Source organism: Lissotriton vulgaris, chromosome 9 (genome assembly GCF_964263255.1).
Source record: "Lissotriton vulgaris chromosome 9, aLisVul1.2, whole genome shotgun sequence".
NCBI lineage: Eukaryota > Metazoa > Chordata > Amphibia > Caudata > Salamandridae > Lissotriton > Lissotriton vulgaris.
Window position 1 is genome coordinate 102,172,932 of NC_141697.1, and position 17,270 is coordinate 102,190,201.

General features: G+C 50.0%; 1 protein-coding gene across 1 annotated transcript in view; it reads right to left on the bottom strand.

The window, feature by feature from the left end:
• Window positions 1-4,818, bottom strand: part of LOC147689669 (retinol dehydrogenase 12-like) — a 191,418-nt gene extending 186,600 nt beyond the window's left edge. Inside the window, exon 1 of the mRNA XM_086937131.1 lies at window positions 4,674-4,818. Within this exon, the coding sequence (XP_086793257.1) occupies window positions 4,674-4,741 (68 nt within the window). The 5' untranslated portion in view covers window positions 4,742-4,818. The remainder of the gene's footprint in view (window positions 1-4,673) is intronic.
• Window positions 4,819-17,270: the final 12,452 nt, after the last annotated feature.

The following is a 17,270-nucleotide window of genomic DNA, read 5'->3' on the forward strand; positions in this document are numbered from 1 at the left end:
AGAGGGGAGATGTAGAGGTTGAACAGGTGTGGTGATAGGGACGAGCCCTGGGGTACGCCGCCCACTAAGTTACCTAGCTGGACTGCTTGGGAGCGGTTCGTCAAGAAGGACTTTAGCCAGGCCGCTGCCGTGCCCTGGATGCCAGCCTGTGTGACACGGTCGATCAAGATGGTATGGTCGACCGTGTCAAAGGCGGCTGACAAGTCCAGGAGCACTAAGGCCTGCGGGGTACGGTTGTCTGCACAGTCTCTGAGGGTGTCCAGGACTGCCACTACCACAGCTTCAGTTGAGTGCGCAGGGCGGAAGCCCGCTTGGTGGATGTCAAGGCAGTTTGATGTTTCGATAAAATTAGACAGGCAGTTGGCAACATGCGCCTCCAAAACCTTCGCCAGGAAGGGGAGGAGGGAGATGGGTCGGTAGTTTAAGTTACAGGTGGGGTCTGCGCCCGGTTTTTTCAGGAGGGGTATTACTGTTGCCTCTTTGAAGGCACGTGGGACTTGTCCAGTGAACCATTCAAAAGAGAGCAGGCAGGTGCCGGAATCACTTATAAACAGTCTTTTAAGATGTAAGGGGGGCATTTATCAGAAGGAGCACCTGATTTCACTCTTATCAATAATTCCTGGAATAGTTCTGGAGTGATAGGAGTGAATTCACACAGTGAGCCGGTTGCTTTGGGACCTGACTCCAAAAGAAAGGGGTCTGAATCTAAGAGGGAGGGATTTGAGCATTGGGGGATACTGGATTTGATGGTGGCAATTTTCTCAGTAAAAAAGAGGTTAAGTGAGTCACACAGAACCTGGGTTGGGGGCAAACTGGGGCGAACATTGTCCAAGTTGGTTAATTCGTTGAGGATTGAGAATATATCTTTAGATTTATTAGTCGAATTAGTGATGCGGGCAGAGAAGTAGGTGGTTTTGGCTTCTAAAATGGATTTCATATAATCCTTCCTGGCACTAATGTATCGAATTTTAGCGTCCGAAGTGTAGTTGCGGCGCCATAGTCGTTTAAGTTGGCGAAGGGCTAATTTCTTTGCCTTCAGGTCTGAAGAGAACCATTTTTGGGCATACCATTCACTGACCCTTAGGGTCAAATTTTACCCAGAAAGGGGGGTGGGGGGGAGCCAACCTAGAGAAACATAAATTAAAAGTGAAAATAAATGATAAAACCAAGTAATAGCACGGTACCCCATGTATATCCAGTCGCTATTGTTATAGCGACTGGATATACATGTGGTACCGCTATTGTTATAGCAACCGTGCTACTATTACTTGGTTTTATGATTTATTTTTACTCTTAATTTATGTTTCTCTAGGTTGGCTGCCCCCCTTCTGGTTAGAATTCACTGGCCCTAAGGGTCAGTAAATGATAGGTATCAAAGCACCTCACCCCATTTTTGTAGATAGTGTTTGAAATTCACTCGGTCCTGAAGAATCGCCCCTGATCAAATCCTGACATTATTGTGGCGAGAAACATGTTGTCCATCAGGGGGAAGAGCGCAAGTTTTTTATAACAAATTAGTCGCCCCCCCTTTCTCTTTTAGTCAGGTTGGTTACCTCTCAGATTAAAAGTGAATACAGAGAACTCCCTTACCCGTTTTAACATTCACTCCTCACATCTACACACACTTAGGCCCCTCACACTCACGGCACCTATACGGCAAGGAACAGAAGATCTCCTACAAAGAACCTTTTTATGGGAGCCCATCGGGCATTGCAGCACCGGCCCGACAAGGAGCAGACCCATATGATGAAGCATGACACCTAGCTTGCTGGGTGAGTGAGGGCCTTAGTTCCGACAGAAGGAATCCCCTTTCCTCCTCACCACCTAGAGCACCACTGCATATGGTGCTCAGGGAAATGCACTAAAAACCCTACTTTATTAGCTGCTATGTGCAAATCAGTCTTGACACTGCTCCAAACGGAATCCCGAAGAGCGTGGCCAGGTCATTCCTGAACCGGAACACAGGCAACCCAGAACTGACAGGGCTTTTTGGTCTCGTGTTGCTTGGTTCCGGTAGGACACTGAGCACAGGACCCACGCCTGGGCTTTTTTGCTCAGCTGTACCTCCAGAGCTGTGCAAGATGGTGCATGCGGGATGGTCAGCACTGTGCCTTAGCTGCACAGTGGTGGTTGCTGTGCCCTTTGTGTGGGGTGGGGCATGGTGTGTGTTTGTGCAGGATGATGCACGATGCACGTCTGTGCCGACAGATACAGAGAGCTGTGCAGGGAGGTGCAGCTTGGAATTTACAAGTCAATGCATTTAGCGCAGGGTAATGTATTAAACAACCAGAGTAACTTGAAGCACACTGCACTTTGGTGCAGGTTGGTGTAGTTGTGGCCTCTGTGCCTGGCGGCACATGCTGTAAACCATTGGCAGGATGATGAATACTCTGCCACATCAGTTTTGTGGTGCATATTGTGTGCATGTGTGATGTTATGTTATATGTTATATAGGGATTTGTATTGCGCACTGCTACTCAAGAGTGTCCTGGCGCGGAGGGAGATCAGTGACAGAGCAGACAGAAAGGCTACACAGATTGCTTGAACAGATGGGTTTTGAGGAGCTTTTTGAAGATAGCTAGTTCCTTCTTATGTCGCAGAGCATCAGGCAGAGCATTCCACATGGTGGTAGCCTTTACCACAAAAGACTGTCCCCCAAGTCGTGCTCGTCGAAACCTGGGAATTACCAACCATCTTTGAGAGGCAGAGCGGAGAGGGCGGTTGGGAAGGTAGAAAGCAAACCTAGAGCTCATATAGGGAGGGTGTGGGCCATGTAGTGCTATATGTGTCAGGGTCTAAGTTTTAAACCGCACTCGCTGAGCCACAGAAAGACAGTGCAGGTTGTTAGGCTGCTTACGTACACTAGGCACACGTATGCATGTGCGCCTAGTGATGCTAGGCGTGGCCCTCTGCAGAGTAGTGCAGTGTGGGAACTGCATTGTGTCTTTAGGAAGGGCAATGCATGCAATAAACAACCTGTGTGAGGTGTCCCAGGGCACTCCTGGGCATGGCGGCGCATGCTGTGCGTTTTGTACAGTTTGATGCACACGGTACCCATGGGCAGATTCGTGCACGTTGTGGCACCGGTATGGTGGTGAATGATCTGTGCACGGTGATGGAACATGCATTTTTGCAGCATGGTCAGTATTGTAGCACAATGGATAGTGCGCTGCATGTGCAAAGTACGCCATATGTAGAGGGATACATCGCTTTCACTGTGCAGGAAGTTGCAGGCAGTGCATTCTTTGCAGTGCGGTGCACGAGGTGTTCAAGTGTGCAGCATGTACTATGGTCCTTGTGCAAGTAATAAGTGCCTTGTTCCCCGTACAGTGTTTGCATACTGTTTTCAGGGGGGTGCACTCTGAATCTATTGTGATGGGTTATGCATGTTGTGTTTCCTGTCCCGTGCATGGGAAGGTGTGGTGCTCTACTGTGTGGTGCATGCAGTCTATGATATATTGGGGAGGGTTATGCATGTAGTGTTTCCTTTCCCATGCATGGCAAGGTATGGTGCTCTGCTGTGTGGTGCACTCTATCTACGCTGGTGAGTTATACATGTAGTGTACCCTGTCCCGTGCATGGCAAGGTATGATGTTCTTTTCTGCTGTGCGGTGCTCATTTTCTACGGTGGAGGGTTATGCATTTAGTGTTTCCTGTCCCGTGCAAGCCATGGCACGGTATGGTGTTCTGCCGACGATGAACTCTATCTAAGGTGGTGAGTTATGCATTAAGTGTATGGCAAGATATGGTGTTCTGCCATGCGGTGCACTCTAGCTAAGGTGGTGAGTTATGCATGCAGTGCTTCCTGTCCCGTGCATGGCAAGGTATGGTGCTCTGCTGTGCGGTGCACTCTATCTACGGTGGTGAGTTATGCATGTAGTGCTTCTTGTCCCGTGCATGGCAAGTTATGGTGCTATGCTGTGCGGTGCACTCTTTCTACAGTGGTGGGTTTGCATGTATAGTGCTTCCTGTACCGTGCGTGGCAAGGTATGGTGTACTGCACTCTATCTACGGTGGTGAGTTATGCATGTAGTGCGTCTTGTCCCGTGCATGGCAAGGTATGGTGCTCTGCTGTGCGGTGCACTCTATCTACGGTGGTGAGTTATGCATGTAGTGCTTCTTGTCCCGTTCATGGCAAGGTATGGTGCTATGCTGTGCGGTGCACTCTTTCTACAGTGGTGGGTTTGCATGTAGTGCTTCCTGTACCGTGCGTGGCAAGGTATGGTGTACTGCACTCTATCTACGGTGGTGAGTTATGCATGTAGTGCGTCTTGTCCCGTGCATGGTGAGGTATGGTGCTCTGCTGTGCGGTGCACTCTATCTACTTTGGTGAGTTATGAATGCAGTGCTTCCTGTCCCGTGCACGGTAAGGTATGGTGCACTGCACTCTATCTATGGTGGTGGTGGGTTATGCATGCATTGCTTCCTGCCCCGTACGGACATGGCAAGGTATTATGCTCTGGTGTGCAGATGCATCCAAAAAGCGGTCCTTGTGCCCACAGATGCACGCTATGGTCCCTGTGCCGGCTGCGTGCCCTCTCTGCCCGACGGCGGCTGCTGGGAGCGCGCACAGAGAATGAATGAGCGCTCTGCACTCCGTGTACACAAAGTGCGTCACCGAGCAGGCTCGGGAACGGAGTGAGCTTCAAAGCGCTAGCAGCAGCAGCACTGACCTGATATAGGGCGCCGCGAAGAGGAGCAGGGCGAAGGGCGCCAGCAGCACAGCCCAGCCGGCTTCCATCGTTCCAAGCCCGGCACAGACTGCACGGGGCAGAGCCGAGGAGGGGAAACAGCTTACTGACAGGGGGCGCGGCAGCGCAGGGCATCACGGGATTTGTAGTGCAGCCAGCACCAGGAAGAGCAGAGACGCCAACCTCAGAGGAGCATGAGTGAGAGAAGCACGTGGTCCGCGTTCTTAACTTAATACAACAAGTGGGAGAGAGGTTAATTTAATGGCGCATTTCAACTCCCTTTTAAAAAAGATCGGAGAGAATAGGGTTGACAACGAATACAGGAAATGTAAACAAAATATAATATAAGCATGAGCAGGCAGTGCCTGCTTTAGCTAGGGTGACCAACTGGCATTGGTGCAAATTCAGGACGGTGAGCGTAAAAATTCAGGACAAAGGGTCAAAATTCAGGACACAAATTCAGGACAGGAGGTCAAAATTCAGGACAAAACTTCAGGACAATAGGTACGTTTTACAGACACATCAGAGGTCGCGCAATAGTATATAAGTAAGCCCCGCCATTTCCAAACATATTCAACCATTTGCAAACCTATCCATCATGTATCCTTCCATCTATCATTTCACTCATCCATCCCTTCATCCATCCCCTCATCCATCCTTTCACTCATCCTCCATTATCCATCCATCCATCCAACCTTTCACCCTATCCATTTTGACACTTATCCATCCACTCTTCATCCCATCCATCCATTCACTCATCCTTTCAGCCATTTACCCTTTCACCAATCCAGCCATCCTTTCACTTACTAATCCTTCCACCATCCACTATTTTAGTCATCCATCCAGCCTCCCTTTCTCTCTCCATCGACCCTTTCACTTATCCATCCTTCCATCCATCCATCCACCCACCCATCCATCCATCTACTCATCCACTCATGAATCCATCCATTGACACTATCACTCACCCATCTATCATTTCACTCCTTCTAACATCAATTCATCCTTTTGTCCATCTACCATCCCTTTCACTCACTCGTCCATCCTTACATCCACCCTTTCACTCATACGTCCATTCATTCACCCTTGCACTTATCAATCCATCAATCCATCCATCATTTCACTCATCCACCTACCCACCCATCATCCACCCAACCATCCACCCACCCACCATCCACCCACACACTCATCCATCCTTTCACCCACCCACCATCCAATCCACTGATCCATCTTTTCACCCACCCACTATCCACCCACCCATTCATCCATCCATCCTTTCACCCACCCACTCATCATCCATCCATCCTTTCACCCACCGACTCTCCATCCATCCTTTCACCCACCCATCATCCATCCATCCATCCATCCTTCTCCTCATCCATCCATCCTTCCCCTTCATCCATCCATCCATCCATCCTTCCCCTCATCCATCCATCCTTCCCCTCCATCCATCCATCCATCCTTCTCCTCATCCATCATCCTTCCCCATCCATCTTTCCCCTCATCCATCATCCAGCTACCCTTCCACCCATACATCACGCTATTTACTTTTTCTCTCCACCCTTCCCCTCACTCATCAATCCATCCATCCTCTCTCATTATCCATTTATTCAATCTTTCATTCATCCATTCACCCTTTCACTAATTCATCCAGCCATTCACCCATCCCTTCACTTACTTACTCGCCGACCTTTCCATAATAATTTTGAGCTGAGCCGTTTTGAGAAGAGGCCCATCAAGAACTTCACCCTCGCTGCAGGGGCCGTTCCAGGACTGGGACTGAAGCCACCCAGGGAGGAGACAGGATCCACCACAGGAGGGGACAAGAGCCATCACAGGTGGGGGTGGACTGGAGCCACATCATGGGGGGACAGGAGCCACCCCAGGCGTGGGGTGGACTGGAGCCACAACATGGGGGGACAAGAGCCATCACAGGCGTCGGGGACAGGAGCCACCACATGGGGGGACAGGAGCCATCACTGAGGGGAGGGCAGGAGCCATCACAGGAGACGGAACAGGATCCACCAGGGTGAGCACAGGGGTGGGCATGCAGTATTCTAGTATCATCTTGGGCTCCCCGCCCCCTCCTGCACAAGACAACGAGAAGACAGGCTCTCTGTCCAAAATGCCACCCCCACTGTGATGTACAGTACTTACAGGAGATACTCTAAGAGAACTGATTGAACTGATTGTCCTCCATACTTTGTTAATCAGTGTGGGTGCGGTTGTGCCATTTCTTTATTTTCTTACATTATAGCCTGCATGTTTGAAGAACCGAGGTTTGCTTACAATTTAGTGACAGTAATTACGCTCTGTGAAGAGAACCAGGTGCTGCCTCGGTGTAATCAGGGGTGTAATCTGGCGAGTCTCGGATGTTTGGGGTCCTGGGCAGAAATGGAACGTGTGAGCTCCCTCTAAATAGCAGAGACATGACACATTCAGGGCTGTTTGCATGTGACTAGATGTCGCTGCTCCTGAACCGGCAGCCCCTCCCTTTCAGTCGCCTTCGAAGCACCTCTTAACAGTTCATCAAGGGTTGGAGGTGTGAGGGTTGCCATCCCGCTGTGCCTCTCCATTGCTGCTGAGTGTCTGAGGAGCTTTGGTGCAGCATCAGAGTGAAGAAGGGAGGTGGGTGCAAGCTGTGCCGGCTTTAGGGTGGGGCAACCGGTGCCCTGTTAAAATGACGGACAAATGGTGTCCGTTAGAGATTCCTTCACGGACAACGGACAGACGGCCGAAATTATGGACTGTCCGTGAAATTTACGGACGGTTGGTCACCCTAGCTTTAGCGTTAGGAGGTCTTTTTTGCCCCCCTCCCCCCATATGACCTCCCCCTCGGATTCCCTCACTCACCGCCATGCTGGAAAAACTGCCTCTCATTTCCACTCTCTCACATAAATTTCACAAGTTTTAATGTTCTTGTAAAAGGCTGGCATTACTAATCCACTCGGCTTTCTACATAAAATACAGATCTCTGATCTGCACGGTATGTGTTTGCAGCAGGCATATTAACAGCCGTGGTCCGTGCAAGTAAAGGGGGGTTGTCGGTGTGCGATGGTTTGAGGGACGATGCAGTGGGAAAAATAAATAAATGATTAATTTTCCCTCTGCATCGTCCGTCAGAATCCCCCAGACCCGGCCCCACCGCTGTTACCTGCACGAATCGCGGCTGCACCGTAAGGTCAATGCCCCCGTCCAGATAGCACCCAGTGCGCCAGCACCAGTCGCACCACCCTAAAGCCCGCCCGGTGTGCAGGCTATGGAAGCGTTATTATCATCTGTTCCTTAGTTTGGCTCAGTTGGAAAGTGGAAGAAGTTTTCAGATAGCTTATGTGTGACATTTCTGTGGTTAAGACAATCCATCCGCGGTGCGTGCATGTAACAACGGTGGGGTCGGGTGGAGGGGGGGATTTTGAGGGACGATGCCGTAGGAAAATTGGATAAATAATACATTTTCCCTCGGCATGGTCCGTCGGAATCCCCCACCCGGACTCACCGCCCCACCGCTGTTACCTGCACGGACCATGGCTGAGCCCATCTGAGTGACATTCTACTGTCAAATGTGTGAAACTTTGAGTGACACTTTCTTGCGAGAAAATAAAAGCAATGGTCAGTATTTGATTGTTTCTCTGTGAGTTTTCAGCCACTTTATCCAGATATCACACAGCAGTGAGCATCCACCTAAAACAAAGTGGACCGATTGGTGTTGCCGATACTTATTATCAGAATCAGACCAATTAGTAACAAGCATTGGCATAGCCAATAGGTCTCACTTTTGGGACCCTTCTAAGTATTTAGTTATGCAGCACAATATTCTTGGTGCAACAACAACTGTTGCATGGCTAAACACTTAAAAGGTCGCAAAGGCGAGACCTATTGGCTATGTCAATGTTTGTTGCACTCCTGTGCTCTCATTCACACCATTTTCCTCTGCAGTTTGCTGCTGTTTGTCACTATTAGCCACTTACCAAGCTGCAGATTGGGCATCGCACTGTGCTGATTGCAGGCACGCTGAGCTTGGTGCTTGCTATGAAAGAAGCCTGATCTTGGACTTCACTCTGGTCCGGCCTCCGTGCTGCCTCACCAGACTGTTCCACCGTAAGCCGTTGGCTGGAGGTAGTGTTTCCCTGCTGGGAGGCAGTCAGGCACTGCTCTCGGTCTCTCTCTCAGCCTCAGGTCCATCGACAGGGCAAAGGATGGCTGAAGCTGAACTCGGACAAGACGGAGGTCCTCATCCTCGGCACCTAGCCTTCAGCCTGGGACGACTCCTGGTGGCCGACGGCACTGGGAGCAGCCCCGACACCCACCGATCACGCACGCATGCTGGGAATCATCCTCGGCTCAATACTCTCAATGACCAAGCAGGTCAACGCTGTCTCCTCCTTCTGCTTCAACACCCTCTACATGCTCCGCAAGATATACAGATGGATCCCGACAGACGCAAGAAAGACAGTCACTCAGGCCCTCGTCAGCAGCAGACTAGACAACGGAAACACTCTCTACGCGGGAGCCCCGACCAAGCTCATCAAACGACTACAACGCATCCAAAACGCCTCGGCACGACTGATCCTCGACGTACCAGGACACAACCACATCACCCCCCACTTGAGAAACCTGCACTGGCTCCCCGTCAACAAGAGGATATCCTTCAAGCTCCTCATCCACGCACACAAAGCATTCCACAAGACTGGCCCTTCTACATCCCCAACCACCAGCTAAGCTCCGCCGACCTCTCACTCGCCTCAGTCCCGCGTATCCGAAGAACAACCACCGGCGGGAGATCCTTCTCCCACCTCGCTGCCAAGACATGGAACACCCTCCCACTGAGCCTACGACAGACACAAGACCTGCTGACCTTCAGGAGGATACTCAAGTCCTGGCTGCTCGATCAGTAGCGTCCCGCCCCCCTCCCCAGCGCCTTGAGACCCTCGCGGATATGTAGTGCGCTTTACAAATGATTGACTGATTGATTGATTGGTGCAACATGAATGTCCATTAGTGAGGAAATTGTGTCCGATTGGTTACCGAGGGGGGTGGCAGGGCAGAACCAATGGGACTCGAGCCAGCAAGGGGAAGAAACCTCCTACCAGCACGTAGAAGAGGAAGAGCACTCAGAGCCGCGTTGGGTCAGGCAGATACACAAAACAAGCATTGGCATAGCTGATGGGTCTAGCTTTTGGGACATTATAAGTATTTAGTTATGCAGCACAATATCCTTGGTGCAATAATATCAACTGTTGCATGGCTAAAAACAAATATGGGCGAAAAGGCGAGACCTATTGGTTATGCCAATGCTTGTTTTAAGAAGCCTGGCATGCAGTTTTAAATGTAGGCTGGTAAGAAAGGTGCCAACCTGAGGGGCAAGGTCTAGAGAGAAATAAGATAGAAAGAGAGGCGAGTTATAATGAGATAGCACAAATAAAAAGGAGAAGCACCTAATGACAGGTCAGGAAAAAAAAGTAGCGAGGAAGAGAGGCAGGTAGAGCCGGTGGGATGAAAAATAGCAAGATATGAGCAGGAGAGTGAAAAGAGGTGCAGATGAGGTAGAGAGATGAGGGTAATACAGAGGAAGGGCGAGGGAGAAGTAGAGAATGGTGAAATAGGGAGGGAGAGACAGAGGTAAGACAGATGTTTTAAACGAGCGAGAAATTTGAAGCAGAGAGAGTAAACGGAAACAGTGAAGGAGATGGAAAGAGAGATGAAAGCAAAGGGAGTGATAGATGGAGTGGAAGAGGTAGAGAGATCATTGTAGAGAAAAATAAATACAATAATGGGAAAGGTGAGGGAATGAGGACATCAATAAAAAGAGAGACATTGAAGGCCAGTAGGTGAGGTAAATTGAGAGGCTAGATAGTGTATGAGAAGTGGGGAAGAGAGAGATGAAGCAGTAAGTTGTGAGGCAGAGAGAGAAATGAAAGAGAGAATGGTGAGGTAGAAAGAGGCATGCAAGAGGTAGAGAAAGGTAAGGTATAGATTGCAAAAATGATAGAAAGGGTAAGATAAAGAGAGATGAAATTAAGAGGGAGGTGAAGTAAATGCAGTGGTCGAAGTGAGGAAAAAAAAGTAGGGGAACTGTGGGTGGAGAATCAGGGGGCTGGAATAACCGAAGATTGGATCAGTGGGCGGAGTCAGGGGTGTGGCTAGAAATCGCAAAACTTACCAATTTTTAGAACGTTTCGCTTTTCACCGACCAGTTACAGTTTATAACGTTATTTATTTCAAACAATGGATAAACATGTTTATTTTAGGTTTAATTCAGGAAAAAGCAAATACTCATAGGGAATACAGGTTTATGTAAAGCGTGCAAAATATAAGCACGAACAATGGCATGGGCGCAAATTCAGGATGGTGAGTGTAAAAATTCAGGACAAGCGGCAAAATTCAGGAAAAAAATTCAGGACAGGAGGTCAAAATTCAGGACAAAAATTCGGGGCAACAGGTATGCTGTGCAGACACATCAGTAGATGTAATGCAATAGTATATAAATAGGCAAGGAACATAAGTACAAGTCACTTCTCCTGCCTGGGCACTTCTTCTACCCCGTCACCGCTCCTTCCCTGTCATTTCCCCTGCCCCGTCACTGCTCCTCCTGCCCATTCACTGCTCCTGCCCCGTCACTGCTCCTGCCCTGTCACTGCTCCTGCCCCGTCACTACTCCTGCCCGTTCACTGCTCCTACCTGTTATCTGCTCCTGCCTGTTCACTGCTTCTACCCATTCACCACTCAGTCCCGTTCACTGCTCCTGGCCTGTTCACCGCTCCTGTCCTTTCATCGCTCCCGCCATGTTACAACTCCTGCTCATGCCTAATCACCACTCCTGCCCCATCACTTCTCTCCCTCATCACCTCTCCTGCCCCATCACCTCTCCTGCCCCGGCACTTCTCCTGCCCCGTCACTTCTGCTGCCGGGTCACTTATGCTGCCCGGTCATTTCTCCTGCCCGGTCACCACTCCTGCCCGGTCACCACTCCTGCCCGGTCACCTCTCCTTTCCTGTTACCTCTCCTGCCCATCACGTCACCTGTCCATCACTTCACCTGCCTGTCATGTCACCTGCCCGTCACTTCTCCTGCCGGTCACTTCTCATGCCCTGTCACTTCTCCTGCCCTGTCGCCTCTCCTGCATGTCACTTCTCCTGCCCTATCACTTCTCTTGCCCCGTTCACTGCTCCTGCCCCATTCACTGCTCCTGCCCTGTTCACTGCTCCTACCCCGTTCACTGCTCCTGCCCCGTTCACTGCTCCTGTCCCATTCACTGCTCCTGCCCTGTTCACTGCTCCTGCCCCATTTACTGCGCCTGCCCCGTTTACTGCTCTGTCCCGTTCACTGCTCCTACCCTGTTCACTGCTCCTTCCCCGTTCACTACTCCTGTCCTTTCATCGCTCCCGCCTGCTTACCGCTCCTGCTCATGGCTTTTCACCCTCCTGCCCCGTCACTTCTTCTGCCCCGTCACTTCTCCTGCCCGGTCACTTCTCCTGCTACGTCAATTCTCCTGCCCGGTCAGTCACCACTCCTGCCCGGTCACCACTCCTGCCCGGTCACCTCTCCTGCCCAGTCACCTCTCCTGCCCAGTCACCTCTCCTTCCCTGTTGCCTCACCTGCCCCATCACTGCTCCTGCCCCATCACTGCTCCTGCCTCATCACTTTTCCTGCCCCGTCACTTTTCCTGCCCCATCACCGCTCCTGCCTGTTTACTGCTCCTGTCCAGTCAGCACTCCTGCCCCATCACCGCTCCTGCCCCTTCACATCTCCTGTCCCATCACTTCTCACTGCTCCTATCCGTTCACTGCCCCTATCCCTTCACTGCTCCTCTCCGTTCACTGCTCCTGCCCTGCTACCGCTCCTGCTTAATCACCGCTCCTACCCCATCACTTCTCCTGCCCCATCACTTCTCCTGCCCAGTCACCTCTCCTTTCCTGTCGCCTCTCCTGTCCCGTCACTGCTCCTGCCCCGTCACCTCTCCTACCCCGTCACCTCTCCTGCCCCATCACTTCTCCTGCCCATTACTTCTCCTGCCCGGTCACCTCTCCTGCCGCGTCTACTCTCCATCCCTGTCACTTCTCCTGCCCCTTCCCTTCTCCTGCCCTGTCACTGCTTCTGACCCGTCACCGTCACCTCTCTTGCCCCATCACCTCTCCTTTCCTGTCGCCTCTTCTGTCCCTTCATCGCTCCTGCCCAATTCACTCTGTGTACAACATTGACACATTTCACAAGCTGTCAAGTTCCCCACATCACTCTGTTTGGGGAAATCTCCTCTGTAATCACGAACTCAGTAGGATATGCTAAGGGCAGAAGGCGTTGCATTGTCATTCGAAAGGGGATAATCAGCCTCAATCGGAATGACAATGGGCCCGCCCACAGCCTGTGAGAGCTCAAGGAGGGGCTGCCTCAGCCTCCGGAGTTCAACAGACAAGTGCGGCCGCCCCTGATTAAGCTGAAAGAAAAAGTTATCCTTTTGTAAGTAGGACTATTCTTTCTTGACGTCCCGGGATGCTTTTTTGAAAGAAAGAAGTAGGGGAACGGACTGAAGGAATTTTTTTAAGAAGGGGCACGCCGTGCCCTTCCGATCCCGCCCACTTCTACCACTGAGTAAATGGAAGTCTCTGGTCAGGTAAAGAGAGTTAACTTACAACAAGAAAGGAAGAGGGAGAGATGCAGGAGGGAAATGTAAGTAGAGGTGGGAGGTAGAGAGGCGTTGGTGTAATGTATGCATTTGCCTCAGAAGAGGGTGTTTAACGTGTCACGCTGCTAAAGTACAGTGCTATTGAATCAGCTCAATAGAGATTAACATTGATAAGAGAAAGGGAGGAGCATTATAAGCGAATGAACTGAAGGGCACCTTGTAAAGACGAGCCACAGAATAAACAGCAGCACGGGGAGGGAGGGCCGAGAAACAATGGGGTGAGAGAAGCAGGAGAAAGTGAGGAAGGACAGGGACGCACATGGGCTTAGAAGGATGGTGAGCGAGTGAGGGAAAAACAGAAAAGACAGAGAAAGGGAGGAAGCTCACCAAAAGGGTGAGAGCGTTGGTTAGAGGAAGGTAGAGAGGGAAGACAGGCAGGAGGGCGAGAGGGAAAGAGAATGGGGGGCAAGAACATGAGAGGCAGAAAGATGGAGTACAGTGAAGAAGTGAGTGAGACAGGGGCACAAGGTTGGAGGAATGAGAACAGAGAGCCGAGAGAGATGAAGATAGGCCGATACTCTGCTATTCAGTTCCAGATAGTGCTGGTGGTGGAGGTGGGGTCTCCAGTGTCCGAAGAGCTTGAGGGGGCAATGGGCTATCATGGATGTTAGCATGGGGCTGTGAAACCAAAGGTTCCCAGAGACAAATGCTCCTTACCTCTGGCATATGCCCAAGTTTCATTGTGCCTTCTAAAGCCCCGCCCCCCACAGGTCACCACTGTGGGAGGAGCATCGAGAGTCGAAGTCCTTAAAGCACTGAGGGCCCTCTGCTATCATTCCTCTGCTCCCGCTGGGTCTTTAACCCCTTCGCTGCTAGGCCTTTTCCCCTCCTGTGCTAAGCCTTTTTTTCGGCTATTTGGGTAGTGTGCGCTTATGCCCCTGTAACTTTTTGACCACATAAGGTATCCACGCCAATGTTGCGTCCTCCTTTTCTTCCAACATCATGGGGATTCTAAATGTACCCAGGGTTTGTGTCAACTTTTTAACCTGTATTTTCTTGTAATAATGACAGTTCTTTGAAAGCAATATACCGTTACATCCGCTGGACCTTCCTAGTTGTTGGGATATATAGGACTTGTAGGTTCACCAAGAAGCAGACGAACCCAGAATCAAAAACTGAGTAGCAATTTGCAATGGCTTTTTATTATGTGCCGTGTATATAGCAATTATTGTGCGAAAATGTATACGTGGAAAAATCATTATGAAAGATACCATTGTATTTCTGAAATGGGTACACATTACATAGTTTAGAAACAGTACATATTTGCACATTTTCAAAATTGGGAATACTCATACTAGCATGAGAATTATTGGTCATTTTTCAAAATGACTTCTTTTTTACACAATGTCTTTCCTTTGGAAGGCAGAAATGCATCAAAACTCAACAGGTAATAACAGCTGCTTTACATATCTGAATTACCCTTAGTCTCCCAATAAAAATGGTACATCACTTGTGTGGGTAGGCATAGTGCCCACAACCGGAAAGGGCTCAAAACCCAACGTGAACACACCACATTTTCACAATGAAAATTTACCCTTATTTTGCGAAGTGTGTAGCTGTCGTTTTTGAACCCTAGCTCTGCCGGCACCTAAGGAAACCTAGCAAACCCATACATTTTTGGAAACTAGCCACCCAGGGGAATCCAGGATGGGGTGATTTGACTGCCTGCCACCATGTTCTGTTACCCAGAATCCCTTGCAAACCTAAAAAAATTTCAAGAAAGCCACATTTCTGTGGTGAAAAGTTTTGGAAGCTGTGTGGATCTACACAGTTCTACCCACCCTGCGTTCCCCAAAGTCTTACAAGAAAAACGGTACCTCACTTGTGTGGGTTGGCCTAGTGCCCGCGACAGGAAACGGCGGAAAACTCCACGTGGTCACACCTCATTCTCGCAGTGAAAAATGACCCTTTTTTGGCAAAGTGCAAGATGCAGTTTTTGTACCCAAGCTCTGCCGGCACCTAGGAAAACCTAGCAAACCTATACATTTCTGAAAACTAGACACCAGGGGAATGCAGGATGTGGTGACTTGACTGCCTCCCACCAGGTTCTGTTACCCCGAATCCCTTGCAAACCTAACAAATTGTCCAAAAAAACACATTTTCCCCACATTTCTGTGGTGGAAAGTTCTGGAATCTGCGTGGATCCACAAATTTCCACCCACCTCATGTTCCCCAAAGTCTTCTGAGAAAAATGGTACCTCACTTGTGTGGGTCGGCCTAGTGCCTGCAACAGGAAACGGCGCAAACCGCAACGTGGCCACACCTCAATTTCGCAGGGAAAAAAGACCCTTTTTTTAAAAAAGTGCCTAGCTGTAGTTTTTGAACCCTAGCTCTGCCGGCACCTAGGGAACCCTAGCAAACCTATATGTTTTTGAAAACTAGACACCCAGGGGAATCGAGGATGGGGTGACTTGACTGCCTCCCACCAGGTTCTGTTACCCAGAAACCCTTGCAAACCTAAGAAATTGTCAAAAAAACACATTTTCTCCACATTTCTGTGGTGGAAAGTTCTGGAATCTGCGTGTAGCCACGAATTTCCTTCCACCCTGTGTTTCCCAAAGTCTTCCAAGAAAAATGGTACCTCACTTGTGTGGGTAGGCATAGTGACCACTTCCGGAAAGGGCTCAAAACCTAACGTGAACACACCACATTTTCACAATGAAAATGTACCCTTGTTTTGCGAAGTGTGTAGCTGTCGTTTTTGAACCCTAGCTCTGCCGGCACCCAGGGAAACCTAGCAAACCCATACATTTTTGGAAACGAGCTACCCAGGGGAATCCAGGATGGGGTGATTTGACTGCCTGCCACCATGTTCTGTTACCCAGAATCCCTTGCAAACCTAAAAAAATTTCAAGAAAGCCACATTTTCCCCACATTTCTGTGGTGACAAGTTTTGGAAGCTGTGTGGATCTACACAGTTCTACCCACCCTGCGTTCCCCAAAGTCTTACGAGAAAAATGGTACCTCACTTGTGTGGGTTGGCCTAGTGCCCGCGACGGGAAACGGCGGAAAACGCAACGTGGTCACACCTCATTCTCGCAGTGAAAACAACCCTTTTTTGGCAAAGTGCATAGCTGTAGTTTTTGTACCCTAGCTCTGCCGGCACCTAGGGAAACCTAGCAAACCTATACATTTCTGAAAACTAGACACCTAAGGAAATCCAGGATGGGGTGACTTGACTGCCTCTCACCAGGTTCTGTTACCTAGAAACCCTTTCAAACCCCGTGTTCCCCAAAGTCTTCGGAGAAAAATGGTACCTCACTAGTGTGGGTCGGCCTAGTGCCTGCGACAGGAAACAGTGCAAAACGCAACATGGTCATACCTCAATTTCACAGTAAAAAGTGATCCTTTTCTGGCAAGGTGCCTAGCTGTAGCTTGTGAACCCTAGCTCTGCTGGCACCTAGGGAAACCTACCAAACCCACACATTTCTGGAAAGTAGACACCCAGGGGCTTCCAAGGAGGCATGACTTGCCTGGATCCCCCAGCGTTTCCTTACCCAGAATCCCTTGCAAACCTCAATTGTAGCTGAAAAAATCATTTTTTTCACACATTTTCATGTGGGAAAGTGTAGAATCACCGGGCTCAAACAAATTTCCTACCACCCAGCATTCCTCCAGGTCTCCCTATAAAAATGGTGCCTCACTTGTGTGGGAGGCCCAAGTACCCGCGACAAGCAAGGGCCCAAAACGTATTGAGGCGACATCAAAATTGCCTATCTCAAAACCACCTGCTTTTGCAAGGGGATCATTTAGGTTGCATGGAGTGGCGCTCAGCTAGCAGTGTGTGTAGTGACCAGCATCAAGTCACTACTCACACACCGCCAGCCGAGCGCCAGTTCACACACACTGCCAGGCAAGCACCAGCCCACGCACACCACCAGCCAAACGCCAGTCTACGCATA